We start from the raw sequence: 21207 nt of genomic DNA on the forward strand, positions 1-21207 counted from the left end.
TTGGAAAACATGTTGGAATGCGGCCCCGAGGACTAGAGCTTGACACTTGTGACCTTTGACCATGATATTTCCCTAATAAAGTGGCCTGTTATTAGGTACACTTGAAAATGGCGGTGTACCTAATGGAGTGTCCATGTGATTCCCTCGTTAACTGCAGGTGCGTGAAAACTTTTAGCTCCTTTTGAACGTGAAAGAAGCTAAAACTTTTCACGCACCTGCGCTTAACGAGGGTCACTTGGAAAACATGTTGGAATGCGGCCCCGAGGACTAGAGCTTGACACTTGTGACGTTTGACCAGGATAGTTCCCTAATAAAGTGGCCTGTTATTAGGTACACTTGAAAATGGCGGTGTACCTAATGGAGTGTCCGTTTGATTCCCTCGTTAAGTGCAGGTGCGTGAAAACTTTTAGCTCCTTTTGAACGTGAAAGAAGCTAAAAGTTTTCACGCACCTGCGCTTAACGAGGGTCACTTGGAAAACATGTTGGAATGCGGCCCCGAGGACTAGAGCTTGATACCTGTGACCTTTGACCATGATATGTCCCTAATAAAGTGGCCTGTTATTAGGTACACTTGAAAATGGCGGTGTACCTAATGGAGTGTCCGTGTGATTCCCTCGTTAAGTGCAGGTGCGTGAAAACTTTTAGCTCCTTTTGAACGTGAAAGAAGCTAAAACTTTTCACGCACCTGCGCTTAACGAGGGTCACTTGGAAAACATGTTGGAACGCGGCCCCTCAAGGATTGGAGGTCGACACCCCTGGTTTAAGTGAAAAGTGCCACACCCGCCCTCACCCCCACTTTCTGATTGGCTGTTTGATATCTGTGACATCATTCGGACACTATATTAGATATACCGCCATTTTCAGGAATAAAACACCAGTCAAGTTTTAACATAAATGTTTATTTAAAAAAAAACAATAAAAGTAAATTTCAAACCAGCAATCCAATGTCTGTCCGTCTGTCTGTCTGTCCGTCCGTCAATCTATCTATCTGATAATGATAGAACTTTATTCATCCTACAGCGAGGAAATTTACTTGTCACAGCAGCGCATACAAGTGCAAGAAAACAAGTCCCGAAATATCAAAAAGGATAGACAAAGACAAGTGCCGCTAGTAGCCAGTAGTCTATCTCTATTATCTATACGTCTATCTCTATTATCTATCTCTCTCTCTGTATCTCTCTCTCTCTGTATCTCTCTCTCTCTCTATCTGTCTCTATATCTGTCTCTCTATCTCTCTATCTATGTCTAACCCTCGTAAACTTTTACCTAGATGCCTTAATCTAAACTAACCCTATGTAGAAATAAAGGGCCACACCCGCAAAGTTTTACGACAAAGTATATATTTATTTCAAGCCAAATTTCAATGTTTGTATATGAAGGGATATATATTTATATATAATGTAACAGATTTTATGGTTCTAAAACACATGCATGTATCTATCAAAACAAAACAGATCATCGCTGCATATAAATTCATTTCATGTGCATTCAGAAAACTCTAAACACAATTTTTTTTTTTTTTTTTTTTAAATTGGTGTGATTAGTTCAACCGCTACTGCGATGACCGTCGACGAGCTAAAGTTGCCGTTGACGGCCACGTGCTAAAGTAAGCATAAAATCAACGCCGAGTCGCAACCAAAGTGAAAAGCGTCGCCATGCAATACAAGCACTTGTAGTGTACCACTAGTTTTTTTTTTTGTTTGTTTCTTCTCACCAACACTATTTGTCCGTCTTGGAATACATCGATTAAACCCATCAGTTAAATCAATTATACACGAGGCGAAAATACAAAACGGTTTCTTGCTCGAAAAATTGTTCCATCAAGTTCCAAAGTTAACGCTACCGAAGGATACTGAAGGTTAGCCATCAAACTGTGGTGTAAACATCGGGGAAAAACATTGGAAATCACAAAATCCTTTCAAATCTCAGGGTTAGTCAATCGCAACGACCGGCACGGCCGCAAAAACTACAAAGAAATAAAAGACAAGGTAAACTTACTACGATTTGTTTCTCTTCTCGCTAGCTTATGATACATTTTGTTCATACACAGACTGACAAATCACTGCGAAACTGACAACAAAATTAGCAACAACAAACAAAACATCTTTGGAATCGGCCACAAGTCCTGATTGAGATCAGAACGGATTGTTTCTCAATTAGTCCTGCCAAAAAGAAAGAAAGAAAGAAAACTCTCCAAAGCGTTCTTTCACCTCAACCTCACCGTCGACATGACTCTTCAACCTGCTCCGACACATCTCAGCTGTCGTTTCATATCACTAATCGACAAATCTGCTTGTCCTCTTTTTTTGTATTTTTGGTTAAAGTTCAAAAAGATTGGTCGCCAAAAGACACAAGCTTGTAATATTTGTGTTGAGACAATGGGCCGCACAGTTGCACGCGAATCGTTGTTTCTAGGGGATACTCGCCGATACTGACTACCGATACCTCTAGTACTTTTGATGCATAAAATTTAACGTAACGGTCACAAAATATTGTAAATAGACCTATTTTTTCCCGACACACATGATGTCAAACTGCTGCAGTATAACGCCAACTACTGCCCAACTACTTCTTTGCCTTAAGTATCGGTGGTTGGTATCGGCAGCCTCAGGAAGTACCCGATACCTTGAAATAAGGCTGGGTTATCAGTACTCGCCCATCCCTAGTTGTTTCTTCATGTGGTGAAGTTAAAGACAACAAAAGAGTAAAAACAAAAAAAAAACTAATCTATTATACACGCCCTGTTATCTATAAAAAGTCTAATACTAAACATTAAAAAGATAAAAGCCAGTAAGACTGCGGTATAAAGATGCTAAAAAAAATCCCTACATCCCATTAGAATGCGTTTAAAAATCAATTTGAAAGTACGAGAAAATGAAAGTTGTTCGTGTCGCTCGCCGTCTTAAAACAAAAGCTGAAGGCACTTGATCTTTAAAAAAAAAAAAAAAAGTTTAACTTAGACACGCTGGCACAGCCAAGCAGCGATGTGGTCGCCCCCCCCCGCCAAAAACCTTCACCTGTCCTAATTTTGAGGCCTTTTTGATACCTTGGCTCCAAATCCGTATCGGTTGTCCAATACATCATGTTAGGTTCCTCAGGCAGAAAAAAAAGGTGCAACAAACGCAGAAGGTGAGTAACTGCAGGACAACGAGGCGTCGAAAGACAAACGGGGTCAGAGGCCCGAGATGGAGCTTCGGGGAGCCTTTGCGTTATTGTCTGCTCATGGGCCAGCCTTGAAGACACAGACAAAATAAAAAGGAGAGAGACGAGAAGAATACTGCCGCCGCAGAGTACGGGAAAAGTCCAAACGGGCTCGCTGAAATGTCTCGTGAAAAGCACGTTGGTGAAGGCGCAGGAGGATGAAGAGGGGACCCCCTCGAGCCCCCCGCTACCCCTCTATAACCACGTAAGGAAGCTCTCCTTGTCGATCTTGGTGGCGGCCAAAACCGACTCCATGTCGTTGAGGATGTCGGAGCTGAGCGCCTCCTGCAGGCTGGGCATCAGCTCCTCGCCCTCCACCGCCATGCTCTCGCTCTCCAGGGTGCCCAGGTCCACGTCCGTCCCCGGGATGGCGTCCAGGTAGTCGGGGAAGCGGCTGGGTTGCGTGCCCATGGAGGTCGGAAGCGGGTCTCCTGCGAGGCAAAAAGCGGGCTTCAGCACGTCGCTACATGGCAGTTCAGCCTACTTTAAAACCTTAACCCAACTTTAAAAACCCTACCCCCAAACATCGACCGTACTTTGAACCCTGACTTAAGCTAACTATTAGCTCACCTGTGTCCATCTCGTCCACGCTGTTGAGGAAGTCATCGGGAGTGCGAGGGACGCTGTAGCTGCTCATGCTCAAGCCACTGTCTGTGCTCTCGTCCCTGGAGTGGTACGTCCCGCTGAGGGACAAACAGGAAACCGACACGCTGTCGTTAAAAGTTGAACGCCGATGTCATCGGACGGTGAGGGGCGGGCGGACCAAGAGGGACAAAGAATGGGCGACATTTGACAAGCTGCACTTATTAGCCGAGGAAAAATATGTAGGCAGAGTTCAGCCGAGACGGCATGAATGAGGCCATTGTGAGCGTTGGGGGTTGGGGAGTGGTGTCGGTGGGCGGGGGGAGTGGGGGGAGATTAGGCCATCTACTCATTGGACCTCGAGCTCCCAGCCTGCTTCATAATCAACTTTTGCTCATGTCGACCAGTGGGGGGCGCTACAAATGCAAACCAATGCAAGGCAGTTTCACAGTGTTAAAAATATATTGAAAAGATTTGACTAGTTAAAGACATTTAAAAACTAAAACCTAAAAAAAAAAAAGCGTACTGAAATTACTGGAAGAACTTTGTTTTGAATAATCCTTGACCTAATTTAAAACCATTTGGCGATTTATAAAATGCTAATGAAAGCCTTTCGGAACCAACCTGTTGAGGAATGGATCTGAGCTGTTGGCGGTCATGGTCCGGGCGTCCTGGGCCATCGGGGAGGACACGGGGTTGGTGGTGCCACCGCCGTCTTGCTCCATGCTGGTGGGCAGCTGGTTCCTCAGAGCGAGCTCCTGCGGACCCCCAAAAGAGCACCATTGGTTTTGTGTCATGTTATATCAGCTGCCTAGCTTGCCACGTTAGCATCACTGGGCTGTGGTCAAGAGGCTGGTCCGGCAACCTTGAACGTTTCGAAAGATATATTTATTTTTTCATTAAATGAATTTGTTTTCAATTTTAGTCAAATCGGGTCACACCCAACACTTTTGAACTTGTTTATCAAGTCCATCGCCGCTCCCATTCATCATCACGGCGGTCATCATAAAAGTGTCGGTGCCGGGATGCTGTCTTGAGTAAACTCCTGAACTCGGAGGGCCGCACACCCTGCATGGAGGCGGCGATGTGTCACTAGGAAGTGGTAAAATTACCTCCGATGAGTCACGGGACTCGATGGCCCAACAATGGAAGCCCATCAAAGCGGGCTTTGAGAGTTTGAACCTCTAAGTGAGATGAGTCATCTTTCAAAGGTTATTCCAGATGGAGCGTTCTAAAACGAAAGCCGTTTGCCCAATCACACTCGCACATGAGTCGAACAGACGCAAAGAAAAACATCTGCACGCTTTTGCGGATGTTTACACGACATGCTTTTTAATTTAGAACAGATTCGGCTTGTTAAGAGCAAAACAACATTGCTGCTTTTCCGTGCGTCTTCGAAATTGAGCAAGCGTCACATTCTGTCACATTGTCATCGCAGTTTATGATGTTCCCAATTTCTGAACTTTGAAATGATGTCGTATTATTTTTGCATTACTCCTCAGATTTGGTATAATTAAAAATGCTGATATGATTGACATCTCTGTGTGAATAAAGTCATTTAAATTTAGAACAAAAGCCCTGTTAAGTCATTTTTTTTCCCCTGTGAATAAAGGCTGTTTTATTTTTGTGCCTTTTCCAGAGTAAAAAGTGGAATAGCAATGTATTTTGGAAATTAACTTAAAATGAGAATTTCTTCTGTAGTTTGAAACTTTATGATGGTAATATTGCGACATCATTATTTCTTTCTCCCCCAGCCACAAAGGATGGACTCAAATTAGTTTTTAAAAATCCCCAGTCCTGACCTGAGGTCTTTGCCGAAGCAGCTCCTGCTTAAGCCTGAGCCTCTCCTTCTCAATCTTCTGCAGCCTGAGCTGGTTGACGCCGCTGAGGGTAGCGGGGGGCAGCTGGCCGCCGCCTTGCTTCACTGGTGCGCTCTGGGAGATCCTCTGCTGGTTCAGGGCTGGGAAGGGAACACAGCGAGAACGAGGGCATGTTTAAAGATTAAGATTTTACCAGCTCGTCACGGTTGGTTTATTTACACGGGCGCTATGTACAAATCTTGACAAGGTCTGCGTAGCGTTTTTTTTAAAGCATTGCGTGTTAGCTTTACGTTAGCCGATTTGGTTTGGCGGCCATCTTTTGCTCGCATGTCAAAACAAATTGAAAAGCTAAAAGCGGCTGATTATTATGCAAGCTTCCGTTTTTGCGCACGTGCGTCCGGAACTGTTGTAAAAATAGCCCAAAGATAATCAGCGTCATGTAAACAAAGCCAAATGTCCTTCATTTCCTACTACGGGATTCATAAAGTACATCTCTCCATCTTTGGTGAGCGGAAACTGTGTGCGTGCGTAATGACTTAAGTGTTTGGTGACGTCTCGAGAAAAAAAAAACAGCACAACAGGACTTACAAGTTCACCAAAAGGCTGGAGGCGAGCCAGTGTAGCAGGTTATGTAGGCTACAGGAAGTCTCGACACAAGTTTTATAGCACGCGCAGTCCCGATTCCTGTAAGACCTGATCCCCGCCCACTGGCTGACTAAGACGGGCATTGTTGCTCAGCCACGTTGCATCAGTCATGACTTATCCTCTTCATTGTGTTTTTTTTTTTCTTTCCGTCCAAACAAATCAGAGTGGAGCCCTGCAGCCTGCAGGCTCCTGCCTCTTTATCTCACTTTCAGGCTCTTTCACACAACCCGCAGTACATTTCGTTACGCAATCAAACGACTTGCAGTGATTCATCATGGCGTGCACGTTCACCAATGGATCAAGTTTGTTGAATGCATCGATGAAAATAGGACTGATGGCAACGTCTCAGAGATTGATCTTCAAGTTAGCCATTTTGTTTTTCTTTTTTGAGGGGGGCTAATAAACAGTGCTAATCTTCGCATGCAAAGTGGCTCACAGTTGTATTTGAATTAGCCTGACCACAAGGGGCGCAAGAGTAAATGCCAGGACGTGTTTGCTTATGCATCCAACCACAACAAAGCCCTGATGGGGGCACAATTTTTATGCAGTGGGGACGGTGGGGGGCTCGTCTCGCTCGCCCTCCCCGTGCTGTCCCGCCCGCCACCCCGGCACTTTCAATCAATGTCTGTTTACACTATCCCGGAGCTGAATGGATCGCAGCCCGGGGCGCTCCCTGGGAAGCTGCGCGGGCCCCAGCAGCAATGACACCCCCGCCCGACTCCCGAACATCCATCTATCCGCCTCCCACTCCCTCTCTCCCTCACCACCCACACAGTGACTGAGCCGTCTCCTCTTCTTCTTCTGCCCTCCCACACACATGCAGTCATGGGAGAGAGTGCTACTTCTCGTCACTTCTTCTCACTGCCGCCACACACACTGAAAGCCTCGCGCCTATCCCTCCGCCGACTCAGGCACTAGTTAACCCTCCCCCTAAGATGATACAGTTACATATTTTCCCCCACCACAGTCCAAAATTTATACCCTTGTCATGTGGTCACCAAAGGCGAGGCGACGGCACTTTGGAGAAGAAATTAGAGGGCGTTCAACTGCTTTCGGCGACAGCAGTCAATCAGATTTAAATACTTTGGCATCATCGTTAAAAAGTTTTTTTTTTTAAGAAACTTCAACTAGGTTTTGTTTCATGGAGACTACCAACTTTTCTTCTGGGCTTTCGGAAAAATATTTTTTACTACTGATCACTACGATAAATGAACGATGGTGAAACTATATCAAATCTAAAATGACAAAAATTGCAGAATTTTTTTTTTGTAACAAATAAAAAACTTCACCGAGTATATTGTGTTATTTTTTGGTCACTGATTGGATGAGAGAAATCATGTGATTTTACTCCCTCACAAGAGGCCTGAAAATGCCTTTACTTGAGCTACCATCACGACATTCCTTTCCCTGCGCCAACATTAATTATTAATTTTTGTCACATTGATCTAAATTCAGCTCGTTTGGCCTCGACGGAGGTCAACCTTCCCAAACACTTGAACTAAACAGTCCTCAAACATGTCCTTCGAGGCTCACATTTAGCGCCCAAATGACGTGATCAAAGAAAACAAAGGCCCGCCTCGCAGACCAAACAGTAAAGCAAAACAAGCGCGGCGAATATGCGACAACAATGAGAAAAATCGCCGGCGTGAACGAGCCGAGCGTGAGAGGACGAGATAGGAGCGAAGGACAGGTTCATTTCAGGGCCAGCCTGATAGCGCACACACAAGGAGGCCGCTGACTTGGGGTGTGTGTGTGTGATTCAGAGGGTTTGTGTTAGCAACACATGAGGGCGGCCTAAGCTGCCGGGCCAAGAGAGATAAGAGAGCAAGTTAATGCCGTCTGCCTTTTGTCTTCTTCACGCACGCCCGCAACATAACGATCCAGCAACACCGGCGCTTATCAGGCCATCGCGCCAGGAGCCGCGTTACGCTACACACACAGACACACACAAGCGCCCCCACGCCCCAAGAGGTTGGGCTTGAAATGCTAACAGACTATGATTAAAATTTTTGTTTTGTTATGTGCAACCAACAAATGCTTTCAAGTATATGGCCGACTAGCATAAACAAGGCAAAACGTTCACAGGAGGTCAAAAAATCTGAAGAATCTGAAAAAGCAATAAGAGAAATCAATAAAACAGCTTGGCACTGAAATTTAAAATATGGTCCCTCATAAGTCGAAGCATGGATGTAATTCACCACATGCTTAAGTAGGAGTACGTGACTAAGTGTTGTTTTTTGTTTGCCGGCTTGACACAATTAGCATTTTTGAGCGTCTTTCTTGTCACTACTACTTTGACGGCAATTAGAGCTCTTTACCCCAAAATGTCATGAAAAGTCACATTCCAGATGACATCATTGCGACTTTCAGAAGAGGCGGAAGAGAGTCACATGACACGTAGGCCGCCTTTGACAAAGCGGCCTTAGAACCAAGAGGCTTGCGGGCTAGCTGGTTAGCGAGCTGCTTTATAGAACTCCTCCTCTTTCCCGTCGCCATCTCCGGGAAGGATGCATGCTTATCTCGTCTGAATGTTCTGTGTTCTTTTCCTTCTCCCCCCCCCCCTTAAAACCTGAACCCACTCCTGCCCCCTTTTTCCTCTCCCTTGCCTCCCCCAAACACACACACACATATTGGACTTCTTTGACTGAAAAGGTCTGGAACAGATTAAGAGTTGGAGTGCAGAATAAAAAGGATTGGCAGAGATTCAAGTCTGTCTGGAGCGACAGCACAACGAGGCCGTGCCTGCGCTGGGCCTCACGAAAAGAGTTGGGAGGGGGCGTTAGATGTTCATGTGCATGTGTGTGTGAGGCAAGCCAGCGAGAGGCCTCCGTTAAAGGTGCTGTGCTGCTTTTCTCCTCAGAGCTCAAATTAGCCTCGATTATCAAAGCGGCTGGCCGACGACGGGACACCTGCATGGCAGCAGAGTTCCAACAAAGCAACATTTTACGGCTTTCGGCTCCAACGCAAGCCGCTCGCTCGCAAGAAACTTGAAGGTGAAGACTTATGCAAAAGCCACGCCCACCTCTGTTTGCGACTGCAGTGGCGGCACGGCAACAGTTAACACGGTGAAACTCACTATCAGGCGCCCGCGAGCCATGTGTGCATGTGTGTGTTCATGACTTCTCAATGTTCAAAGGCGCCGTCTCCCCTTCCCAGCTGCTCCGCTCCCTTTACAACTCTGTTTTGGACTCTGCACACATTGGCTGACCAGACATGCAGGCTTTGGTCTGCTCCATGATGATGTGATGGTACTTTTTTTTTAAAGTCTTATCACACATACCTGGTCCTGTCGCTTATTTCCTAACCGGGCAGAAAACTTCCTGTCAAACTTTAGCTTGGGTCGGGACAAGGGGGAGGGAGGGCGGATGGTGTGTGTGTGTTGCTAGGATTAACGAGCAACTCAGCTGTTGTTCCAACACTAAAATGGTTGACAAAAGGTTAGGTGCTGCTTCAGAGCAAAGAGGGGGCAAAGGGGAGGTGCAACATCCAAAATAAAATCAAAGTGAAGCACCGCTCGGGCTGCTACAGCTGCGAGGAACTTCACCAGGGGGGAGTTTGCGTTTCTATGACGACAACTTTGAGTCCCCGTTTACGTCGGAGAGACTTCACGACGGGACTCACCGAAGCGGGGGTCGAGCCGCGGGTCCAGCCAGGAAGTGGTTTTGTTCTTGTGGTTGATGTAGTATATTTCACCTTCTGATGTAATGGCTTGTTCCCAGCCTTCGGGGAGTGGACCTGGGGGAGGGCGGACAACACGTATGACATAAACACACACGATGATTCTTCAAATGGTCTGCTCACAAACCGAGGTGTGAAATTAAACACCCAAATAAGTATTTGACAAAGATCTGCTTCTGGTTGCCAAACATCGGTTATTATGTTGCCAAAAAAAACAAAACAAATAAATAAAGTGGGGGAAGACACCTTTGATTGGCAGCGGTTACGCTGACGATAGCATCTTGGCGTAATGATGCGCAATTAGATGATGATTACAAGTTATAAAGTGTCATTTTTTTATGTCTGCACGTCATTCTTAATAAGCTTTCAAATATCTTTGCTTTAAACTTATAAAAAGACACTTTTTAAGCATTTCAAGCCGGAAACCCAAACGCGACATTTTCACCGCAGACTTATACAAGTTTGACTTTTAATTAACTTGCTGCAACTCTGACGCACATTGTGACATAACAAATGGTTGTTGCACTAAATCGGAAACTCTACTGTAGCGTCGGAACAAATGGTCACCTCTGATTGGCTTCTAAATCTTTTTTTTTTTCAGCTGTCAACATGAGAAGCCAGCGATATGATAGTTGACGCTTCCTGCGTAATCTGGGAGTCACGGTGTACGGAAAAACATGTCAGACAGGACCTGTCACGTTCTACCCGGGTCTCACTTCACCCCAGGCGAATTCCAGCAACGCCAACTTCAGCGAGCTACGAGTAGCGACTAGCGTGTAGCGCAGAAATGCCTCGACAGATAGTCGAGTGCGAGGAGATGTGTGCAAAATCTCATGCATAATGGAAAAATGAAATGAAATGAGGGGTTGATTATTTAATTTCACAGAAATTACAGCACATTTTAATCGGGGTGTGGCTTTTGTGTGTATTCTTTTTAATGCTGATTGAAAATATGATTGAATTTTTTTCCCATCACATCAGATTTTTTAAATATTTTTTTTCTTTTTGGTTTTAACTCTGACCTACAAAATCTTGCGCAATATGGATTTTATCACAATTTAGAGTTTCACCTTTCAGAAAAAAATACACTTGTAAAAATAAGCTTTTGTTGACCCGTTTAAAAAAAAAAAAGGATATTTTTATCTTGAACACGATTATTTTTCAACATCAAAATAAAGTAAAAAGAAAGTGTCGGGAGGTGAGGGGAACACACCGCTGGCTGGGTTCATCAGGTTCTGCTGCTGGACCGGCAGGGAGCTGGGCGGGGGAGGCTGGCTCATCTGGAGAAGGGCCTTGCGGGGGTCCTGCCAAGTGGTGGTCTGATCAATGTGGCTGCCGGGAGACAAAGAAAGATAAAGACAATCAGTTTGGGGAAAGTTCAACACGGAGGTCGGCCTACTGCGAAGCGGCCGATGCGCAGGAACTGATGAGTCAGTCGCAGAGCTTTCAAATGAACAATGGGAGCGATACTGTTAGCTTCCAAAATCAGCTTACGCACGCCTGGAAAACACGCTGGCCTTTAATTCTCTGGAAATCGGCAGCGTGAAAACACTTACAGTCTGGTGGGAGACAGTTTCTGCACTCTCACCGGGGCAACAGATACAATACAACACAACTTTATTTAGAAAACGCTTTCACATGGCAACCGGTGATGTTTTGCTACATGGTAGCGCTTGCTAGCAGCTAGTTACCGCTAAAGGTGTGTTTCAAAGCTAAAAGCTGGTTTTGGTCTAATATTTTGTGGCTTGTTCTAATATTTTTTTCCTTATATATATGTTTATTTTGACATATAGTTATCAAATATCAGAATTCTAATTGTGCATATTTTTAGCGTAATATTTTGGTATTTTTTGCTTTGCATCAATTTTTTTGTAGTTTTGTAACAAGTACATTTTTAAGGAATTTTCAGTCATTTGATACAAATTTTTTTTTTCTTTTTTTTTTTAAAGATCTGCACTTAATTGTTGAATAGTTCGGTATTTTGGAAAGTTATGTTTATCCTTTTTACAACTAATTACTGAGCGCATTAAGTGACGTGACCAGAGCAAATCACAACAACACGCCTTGGTGGAGGCAAGCCTCAGGTGAGGCGCCGGTCCCGAAGCTTTGAAAACAACAAGTGAAGGGCGGAACAATGTTTCTGCATCTATTTCACGGCTCCTCTTTGCCTGGCAGCGAGGGGGGGTCGGGAGGGGCTTTAGGGAGGATTGCGGTGGGTGTCGGGGTTGGGGTATTGTGTCGCATTCTGTGAAGGCATTGATAATTAGTGCTTTGTTGGTACTTGTTGCTTGATTAAGATGGAAAGCTAATACAGGAAGCCCTCCTCTCCTGAGCGGGACCCTCTCTATTGAGGGAGGGTCAGTCCCAGGGCTCAACGCAGGGGGTCCTTCTTTTTTTTTTTTCTTTCCTGGAAGCCCCCTTAAACACTGTGGAGTGTCAGGGGCTTTAACAATCTGGCGCCACATTTACAAAGCTTTCACCTGCTTGACAAAAGCGCAGACTGAGCTACGACCTAAAACCCCGCAGCATTCACATGTTCTCTTTTTTTTTTTTTTTTTGACGTCCCTCGGCTCAAACAAAACAGGCGGCGGATTCCAGCAGTTTGTTTACGTGGGGGCCGCAACTCATGGGTGGGTTAGTTAGTTTGTAGTTTAATCATTTCGAAGTCAGTTATCTTAATGAACTCAAGCAAAAAGCTAACGTACAAATAATTCGCAGAAAAGAAAAGTTACTATGAAAATAGTTTTAGGTTGGACAAGCAAAAACTATAGTTGCACTGGAAATGGATCTTAGCTAAATAAATTGAAGCTAAGTAAAGTTTCTCTGAAAATAGTTCTTGACTTGACAAATTCAATCTAATGGTAACGCTATCAGATTAGTTCACGACTCGCCAAATCCAAGCAAAAATGTCAGATAAAGTTTGACTATTAGGTTTCTCTTTAGCCTCGGCCATAATCCCAACCTGCCGGTCAGGCCCTTCGGTTTTTTTTTTTTGGAGGGGGGGGCTGACTCAGCACTCCTCCTGGAGCCCCACAGCCCCAACCCCAACCACCCTCCACTGCACAATGCAACCCATTTTGAAGCCCCCCTCTTGTTTATGCTTTACTGATCAAAGGAGCTGCCAAATCCCCGACCCCGGACCCCCTGCCCCCCTCGTGGCCCTCACACACACACAAACGCACACACACACCCATAGCAAAGCAAGCAAAGTAGCTGGAACTGCTCAGACCGAAGGGGCCCCCTTGAGAAAGAGGGGTCACAGGGAGCGGCCAGATACAACTGTCCAATAGAGAAAAGGACTGAAAGAGAGGAAAAAAACATCCACGGAAGCTTTCTCCCCCCCCCTCGGAAAGCGAATGGCTGCCCGAGTTGCTGTGGTCCCCTCGCCTTGACCTCTGCTTCCCATTATGGAAACTATGACATTTATTATAATGGGAGAGAAGCAGTTGGATAAGGAAGGGAGGTTTTGATGCGATCCAAGTACAGCAGCATGCGGAACTACAAATATTTAGGTTTTTCCATTCTTTGCCTCCCTGTAAAGCTGTCGTATCTAAAATCCGGTCCGCGGGCCGAACATGGGCCCTCTGCATGGTATTTGTTGGCCCACATCAAAAGTCAAAATTGTAATTAAATAAAAATGTCACACGCTTTTTAAAAGTGCTACATGTGATCACTATTGGTATTTTTTTATCACCCTAATGACTATTTGCTTTGTCAACTTTCACACTATATTTATTCAGATAGGCTCAATTGCTTAACATAAGTTTACAGACAACACACTGAATTTATTTTATCGTGTTTCATAAACATAAGGTAAAGTTAGGACATGGCTATTTGAAGTGCTTTTCTTGCCATCCAATTGACTTTTCTATCAAGATAGTTGTTGGACAAAAAAACAGTTGATGATCAAAAGAAGTGAGAAAATCAAATCACTTCCGCCTCACCACAACTCCGTCTTTGAAACATTTACTAACTTGGCAAGCGGGTCAATGAGTTACAAGCCGTCTGTGATTAATCACCGAGCTGTAAAACTAAAAGATAATCCATTCAGCCAACCCGATATGGCCCGGGACGGACACCACTTCCTGTGGGCGAAACATGAAACAAAAAAATGCAGCGACAACTGTTGGGGTGGGGCGGCCCACCAGTTGCCGCGAGGAATTGTTGGTGATGCGCTTGTCTTTTAGCACCTAGCTTTAATTTAACAAGTTAAGCTAGCTATGACCTGACTTTTAGCGTGACTTTATCAAACCAAGCTACATTTGACTAGCTCCTTTTGTTTTGGTTTTAACTTGATAAATTTCATCGGAATTTGGTCATACAAACAGATGAAAAACGTTAAACCAGTGTGTTTTTGAAACCCAAAGCTCTGTGGCGAGCTTGAGGTATTCTGCTGTGGAAATACTACAAATGCAACACTAATCATGTGTAAGCGGACTTTACTTAGGCGGCGGATGAGATGGCAGCCTTGTGCTATTTCCGTCCACTCAAAGGCCCGCTTGTTATTAAGAATGAAGTGAAGTCACGATTTTGAACCCATGGGCACCTCCGTTCTAATCATTTGTCTTTACACTACATTCACAACCAGCTCCAGTATATGAAAACTGATTGGTTGTTAAGATACTCTTTTGAACCATCATTGTGGTCTCATGCGGCTCAGCTGACGACTCTGGATTCACCCGGACCATCGACGTGTCCTTGATGGACGGGCCACTAATCAATGTGGCGTTTATTGCGCGGGTGTTATTTATAATGTCCTGCTGTGAAAGAGGGAGTGGGGGGGTGGGGGGGGTTGTTCAGAGCTTCAGAATCATCAGCGTACAAAACAATAGCTTAGGTCATTGAGTTGTTTCCATGTTTTTATGGAAAATAACCATGAAACCTCGCATCCGCCCGAGAATGATCACATCTGAAAATTCACAAGTGCTAACACTCCATTGTTACAAAGTTAGACCAGAACTGAAAGTTGAATGCACTTGGTGAGTGTCTCTAATGAAAAAGCCCCCCCCTAGAGAGGAGTTGTCAGATTTTAGAAATGGTGGTCCCGAGGTGCCCCCAGACCGGGGGTACACGCTCAGAAGGTGGTTGAAGCCAGGGACTAAAGAGGGCACCGAGGGGGGGCCGATGTAATCAGGCCCCTAAAATGAGGATGACCACCTCGGCTCTGGTCAGGCCGGGGGATGCCTGGTTGCCTCTCTATCAGCAGGACATCATCAAGAGAGATTATTGGGGCAACCTCCGTGACCCCATTGTGGCTTTAAGTTTCCCTTTGAAGAGGCGTTTGTTTCGACAAGATGCAGCTAAAGAAAGTGTGGCTTTAGCGCCGCTGCTGTTTTTGTTCACCCCCAAAACAGAAATGTGTATTTGTCAGCTTTAATAGGTTACTCCTTGAAGGTGTTAGTTGATCGCACGTAATAAACTATTCTGTTGAATGCGGCCGCCATTCAAGAACCTCAAAGATTCAGTCATCTAATTCAATAGCGACGTTAGCTTCAGTTTTAGCTGTTAGCTTCTATTCATCAAGCCAATTACAATTTCATTGATCCAAGTTTAATTTTGAGCTTTAACTTTGGATTTGTCCAGCTAAGCTCTATTTTGAAATGTACTTTAGTTCAAATTTTAGCCATAAATTTGAATTTGTAAAGTAGAAAGCTACTTTTACTTTTACCTATTAGGCTAATTTTGTCAAGCCAAAAACTTATCGCAGTTGTTTCTGTGTTGGAGGTCATTTGAACATCAACAATCTTTTCTGGTGATTTGAACAACCCGATCTTTGGGTAAGTTTAACCCCCGACGCCACCTGATGAGACCCACTTCCCAAGTCCGAGATGTCCTCAGCTGACAGTGGAAGCATTGATGTCTGGGACAGAGGTGTTACATCAAGACTTTGGTAAACACGGGGCTCGACTTTCTCACAGTCCCATTTGTGTACTGAGCTGACAGCCCCCGCCGTGGAACAGGAAGGGTCTTGTCTGTGTGTGTGGTCAATAAAGCAAAAGTTTGTCAAACACAAAGTTAGTCCAAATGAGCTCTTCACACAGGCTCACGATGCCGCCTTCCCCAACGTCATTTGCGCAGAACAAACTGGAGTGAAATCAAATTACAAGCTCAGGACGCACTGGGCTACTTTTGGGGCGGAAAAATACATACACATACAAGTCTCAGTAATATTCCACAATTGACCGAACGAGATGGCGATGGAGATATTTGCTGCTATATTTAGGAGCAAAAATAATCGCCTCGACCTTGTTTCAGGGTCTGTGACTTGAAAACTTAAATTGTTTCGTGATGCTTATAAAAAGAAAAAAAAAGACAAGCGGACGTGGGAAAGGTCGCCCTTTCTAAAGTGTTTAAAATCCAATTGGGAAGAGACAATCGGCCTTCAGCGAATGGCTCTACCTGCCCCTGAGGCCAGATAATAACAACCAACACCCCCCTCCCCCTCCCTCGTCCTACAAAGAAGCTCACCCCAGCTTAGGGCCGACTTCCCACGGACTAAAAGCTGCATTTAATAAGCGTCCGGAAACAGTGATTACCCCTTCGAGTTGGCCGGTGCGTCTAAATTAGAAACCTTCATTAGTTTATGACCCTCCCCCACCCCCGCCCCCCAGTCAGCCAGCACCAAGCAAGGTGACCCAACCTCCCCGCTGTCATAAATCAAAAGCCACAGCTAAGTGCTGGAAGAAAGAGGAGGAAAGGTCAACAGACTTTGTTGACGTTGGAGCTCTCTTTAAATTGGAGGTGTTTTTCTTTCTCATGGAACAATTGGGCAATTCAAGCGACATCATAATTGCTCCTGGAGCCCTCGCTACTAATTATTGCTGTTGTATTTATTTGGGATAACTTTATGAAATATGTTGCTTTTAAGAAGCAAGGTTATATAAAAAAAAAAAAAAAAAAACAGCCCCTCCCTGCAATTTTCTGCTAATCTCCATGTGGCTGCTATTTAACTCGGCTAAAAGAGGGCCGATGGCGCTCCATTGACGTGATCTTCGGAGGCCCATCACCCACTGTGCCGCCGTCCGACAGATTGCTCATAAACAACTGCCCAGGGAATTCCCGGTCCAGCCCGGATTGACAAGGCCGATGGAGACAACTGAGCGAAACGTGAGCCGACGCGCCGCTTGTCCGTCGGCCCCCCGGCCCCTCGTTCGCTCGCTCTCTGGGCTTCGCCACTCGGCCTCAACACTTGGGTGTCAAGAGCCGGCCTGTTTATAAATAGGGGAGTGTCTTTTCCAGCAGCGGCAGCCGAAGGCCGTCTGTGCTCCAGATCGAATGTCGGTGCTCTGATGCGCGATTTTCTTTCACATTTTAGCGGGTTGCAAGCCAGTACAAAGTTTTGCTTCCTGCTTTGAACTTTGTTTTGGTGGAGCAAATGTATTTCAAGAGGTGTGTGTGTTTTTTTTTTTGTAGGGGCTCCAACGGTTGAATCATTCCAGAATCGATTATTATCGATGATTCCATCGAATGAGAGTGCTGTGATTTTCCATCCTTTCACTATTGTTTGACTCTTGCTAGCGCTACTTTTAAATTACGTTTTTTTCGGGCTTTCTTCCGCAGCCAGCCAACATACGATTCCACATGAAAAGAAGGCGGCCAACTTTGAATCCAAGAATCGGAGACAAAATAGCTTCAAGTACACACAAACTGGCTTTCGCTCAACTTAATTTATCCCGTCAAAGTGAATAATTATCAGGTTTTTAACAACGGCAGCGATCCTGGGAGAGTTTGCAAAACACCAACCCCCTGATCCTAAACACACACATATTTCTTTGAAACGCTACAGATGTGGTCCAGATGTGTGAAGCCTTTCATCATCTGGCAGCAAAATTTATTTTTTCATCCAGAGTGAATCGGAATGGATCAGATTTGTGCGGTTGCTGTTTTTGTTGTTGTTGTTGTTAAATTTGTTGCAGCAGAGACAGGAGATGGGCTGAGCTCTGGCGTCAAAATGAGCTGCTCCGGAGTGATTATGCAATAACGGCTAAGCGCTAAGTCACTCCTGTTAAAACTGACACCCTTTAATGGGCCTTGAAAAGTTACAAAGGTGTACTAAGCCAAGCCTAAAACGGAAAAAATAAATATAAATAACATACTGAGTGTATCATTTGATGAACATAATATTATGAATTTTGATCTGACTTTTCTTAGCAAATGATATAGAAAATAATATACATTTAATTATAAGATTGACGTTATTGGCGACAGGGAGTAGCATCCAGATTGACAGGTTAGCAGATGACGCTGGCGTACTTGTGTCTGCCGAGGCCACCACACTGGCCCTTTTGTCTCCCCGGCGAACCCTGAGGAACTCCGCACACGGCCCGCTAAAGACTCGTCTTGTTCGCTAGCTAAATGTAATAACCTACAATTGACTGCGTTTGGGAGGACTGGTCGCCATTGTGGGCCCGTCGCAAGACTGCAATCGGCATAACGTACAGCGGCTCTGATTTCGCACCCAACTTTTCAAAGACTTTGGTTGTGTCAATACAACCGTATCACTTGGCACATTCCGAGGTTGGACACCTTAAGCGCTAGACGATGACAACACGGTTTGAAACCAGATATGTTTGCTCGTGGGCAAAAAAAAGTTTGGGAAACCCAACGAAAGGGGTTTTTGGTGGGGTTACGTTTTTATGCCAAATTAAAACCTACAAAATATAACACTACTAGTTGGATTGAGTTGATGCTCTTACTTGAGGAAGTATCTCTGGCCCGAAGCGGTTTTGGCCATCTCCCATCCCGGGGGGAGGGGCACGTCGTCCGGGATCTCGTACGACGACTGTCGCAGGTGCTGGGGGGAAGCGCCTGCCGGCGGCATGCCGGACAGGGAGCCCCCGGAAACGGCGCCCATCTGCAGGGAGGCGGGCGAGGAGTGGGCGCGCACGTGGTGCGGAGTGAGCGTGCCACCGGTGCCCGCGTCCGTGCTCGCCTGTGAGGGGCGACAAAAACAAGAAGCACATCTTTACAACGGTGATTCTTAAAAATGTAGTATGAATGTGTACCCTGAGAGGTATGCACGCGCCCTCTAGTGGCACGCAAAAGAATTACTGCTTAAGTGGAGGTCAGCTGTTTTTAAATTTCTACTATACTTTCGGTTTGCAGATATTGATAGTAGTGAGCCACACACACCTCTCGCCGCCTTGTCTCAATTGTGACTGGACAAACTAGTTTCACGTAAAATGGAGCTGTCCAAGTTGGCCCGAAGTGATACTTTCCAGGACTTTTGTGTTGCCTGTTCTTTTTATTGTATGTGTACATCAACATTATAGCATTGTGCGACCGATTCTTTCAGATCCAACCAGAAACCACATTTTGATTTAGCACAAAAATGGTTGCAGATTGTACATTGATGGGACATAAATGACCCCCTAGCAGCATATCTCTATTTTTAAAATGCGACAAAACAGCAGTGGTAAGTTTTTTTCCACAAGCATTCTTTATGTTCTAATTACAACTTTATACTGTATCTATGTTAGGAAGCTTTGCGTGTGGAGGCAAGCTTGTAGTCGGCCCTTGAAGGAAGGGAAAGGAAGGGAAAAGGGGGGTGGGGGGGTGCAGGCAGAAAGGGATGCAAGAGGAAGGAGGGAGGCAGGGAGGGGAGAAGGGGGTTGGGAATTGCTCACGCACGCGCACTGGCCAACAAACTTCCAAAGAGGAGCAGCAACAGTTGTGGGTATGGGTTGAGGGTGGGGGAGGAAAAGAGGCACAAATAGGGCAAAATGGAATTGTGGGCTGCAAATTGGACTCAACAAAACATCAATTTGGTGTAGATAAAAAGAGCAACAAAAAAAAGCAACATTTCCACTGGCAAAACTCAGTCTGCCAAGTCATTAAACACAATTGAGCTGCAGTGATTGGGTTGTCATTTTCTGACATTTTCAACAACTACACGTTATGTTGACAGTTTTAAGCACATTTGGCAAGGGATAAAATGGGTCGAGGGGAAGTGGCTCCCCCTCCCTAACAGGACGGGCCTGCTGTCTGGGTCGGAACCGACACCGAGCTGGGCCTCGGAGGCCCCCTGGGGGGGTGGGGGGCAGGCAGGGGGGACTTACTTGTCTGGAGTGTGACTTGGGCTCGGGCGGCTTGAAGAAGGAGTCGGGCAGCTTCCTCATCCTCATAGGCACCGAGGGGGGGACGATGGTGTTTTTGGGGTTCATGACGGCGTTGAAGAGAGCCTCCAAATCAGTCTCCGAGTCGCCCCGGACGTGGACGATCTGGTGTCCGGCCGGAGGGTTGTGCTGGCTCGGATCCATTGTCCAGAAAAAATCTGCCGAGCCAAAGTTGAGGAAAAAACAACCCCCCGAGGAAAAAAGTGGGAAAAAACAAATCCCGAACTTGTTTTCCTTGGATTTTTCACGCAGCAGGAAATGTGCAAAAGAGAAAAAAAAAATGTCGACGCTGCTCAGAAAAAGTTGTCCCGATTCATCCTAAACTTTCCCCCCCAACCGAAAAGTTGTTAGCTGTCGAACTGTGCACACAAAGTCGACGAATTGTGGTTGTTACTTGCGGGCATTCTCCAAGAGACAACAAAGCGCATATCTGGAAGTCTTTTGCTGTCGTCCCGATCCAAAAACTTTTCCACTCCAAACAAAATGTCGACGCACACACACAAGTCCCCCCTCCCCACCCTCCACCACGTCCGAAATGTTGTAGTTTGGGCCCGAAATGAGCCCGTTCGTTGCTGGCAGGATCAATCTCCGCTGCTCACTTTGGAGGAGGGAGAGAGAGAGAGAAAAAAAAGTTTCGCCCCAGTCAAATCTAAACTTTGGGCAGGACATGAAACTTTATGGGACGTCTTCTCCAGAGGCGGGGCTAGCCTCCAACCGGGACAGGAGCAGTTCTTTAAAGGTACAAGCTAGGTTCGGGGAGTGGGGGAGGTGGGGGGACTCCAACTCCATCAACTTTCCTTAAGGAAACGCCTTCAATAGTAGATTTAAATGAGTATTTAAATTCAATTTTGAGATAGCCTTGCTTATTTAGGAAGAGGTATAATACGGATGGTTTCTCATAAACGCTGACAATATTTATTTATATTAAATTGATGCATGACTCATAATCGGCTTTAACATTTTTTTAAATACTTGTAGCTCATAATATAATACTTATTAGCATCTTATGCAAATGAATTGCCACTTTTTTTTAATAATAAGTAACAAATCTTATTTTACATTTATGCGGTTATAAATTTTATGTTGAATGGGGACACCAAACCACAATGAGAGTCATGCAGGCCTATTAGATTATTTCATCCGCCAATATGGCAACTGTGGTCAAG

The 21207-nt window shown here is 45.3% G+C and overlaps 1 protein-coding gene across 1 annotated transcript; it reads right to left on the reverse strand.

The window, feature by feature from the left end:
- Positions 1–1323: 1323 nt before the first annotated feature.
- On the reverse strand, positions 1324–20696 carry yap1 (Yes1 associated transcriptional regulator). The gene is made up of 8 exons (XM_088381105.1): positions 19985–20696; positions 18623–18858; positions 11140–11258; positions 9870–9983; positions 5586–5743; positions 4408–4541; positions 3772–3884; positions 1324–3632 (listed from the first exon to the last, which is right to left on the reverse strand). The coding sequence occupies exons 1-8, from the start codon at positions 20183–20185 to the stop codon at positions 3397–3399; spliced, it is 1311 nt and encodes a 436-aa protein (XP_088237231.1). The 5' UTR covers positions 20186–20696; the 3' UTR covers positions 1324–3396.
- Positions 20697–21207: the final 511 nt, after the last annotated feature.

This window comes from Syngnathus floridae, chromosome 7 (genome assembly GCF_059516105.1).
Source record: "Syngnathus floridae isolate MCC-2025c chromosome 7, RoL_Sflo_1.0, whole genome shotgun sequence".
In the NCBI taxonomy this organism is placed as follows: Eukaryota; Metazoa; Chordata; class Actinopteri; order Syngnathiformes; family Syngnathidae; genus Syngnathus; species Syngnathus floridae.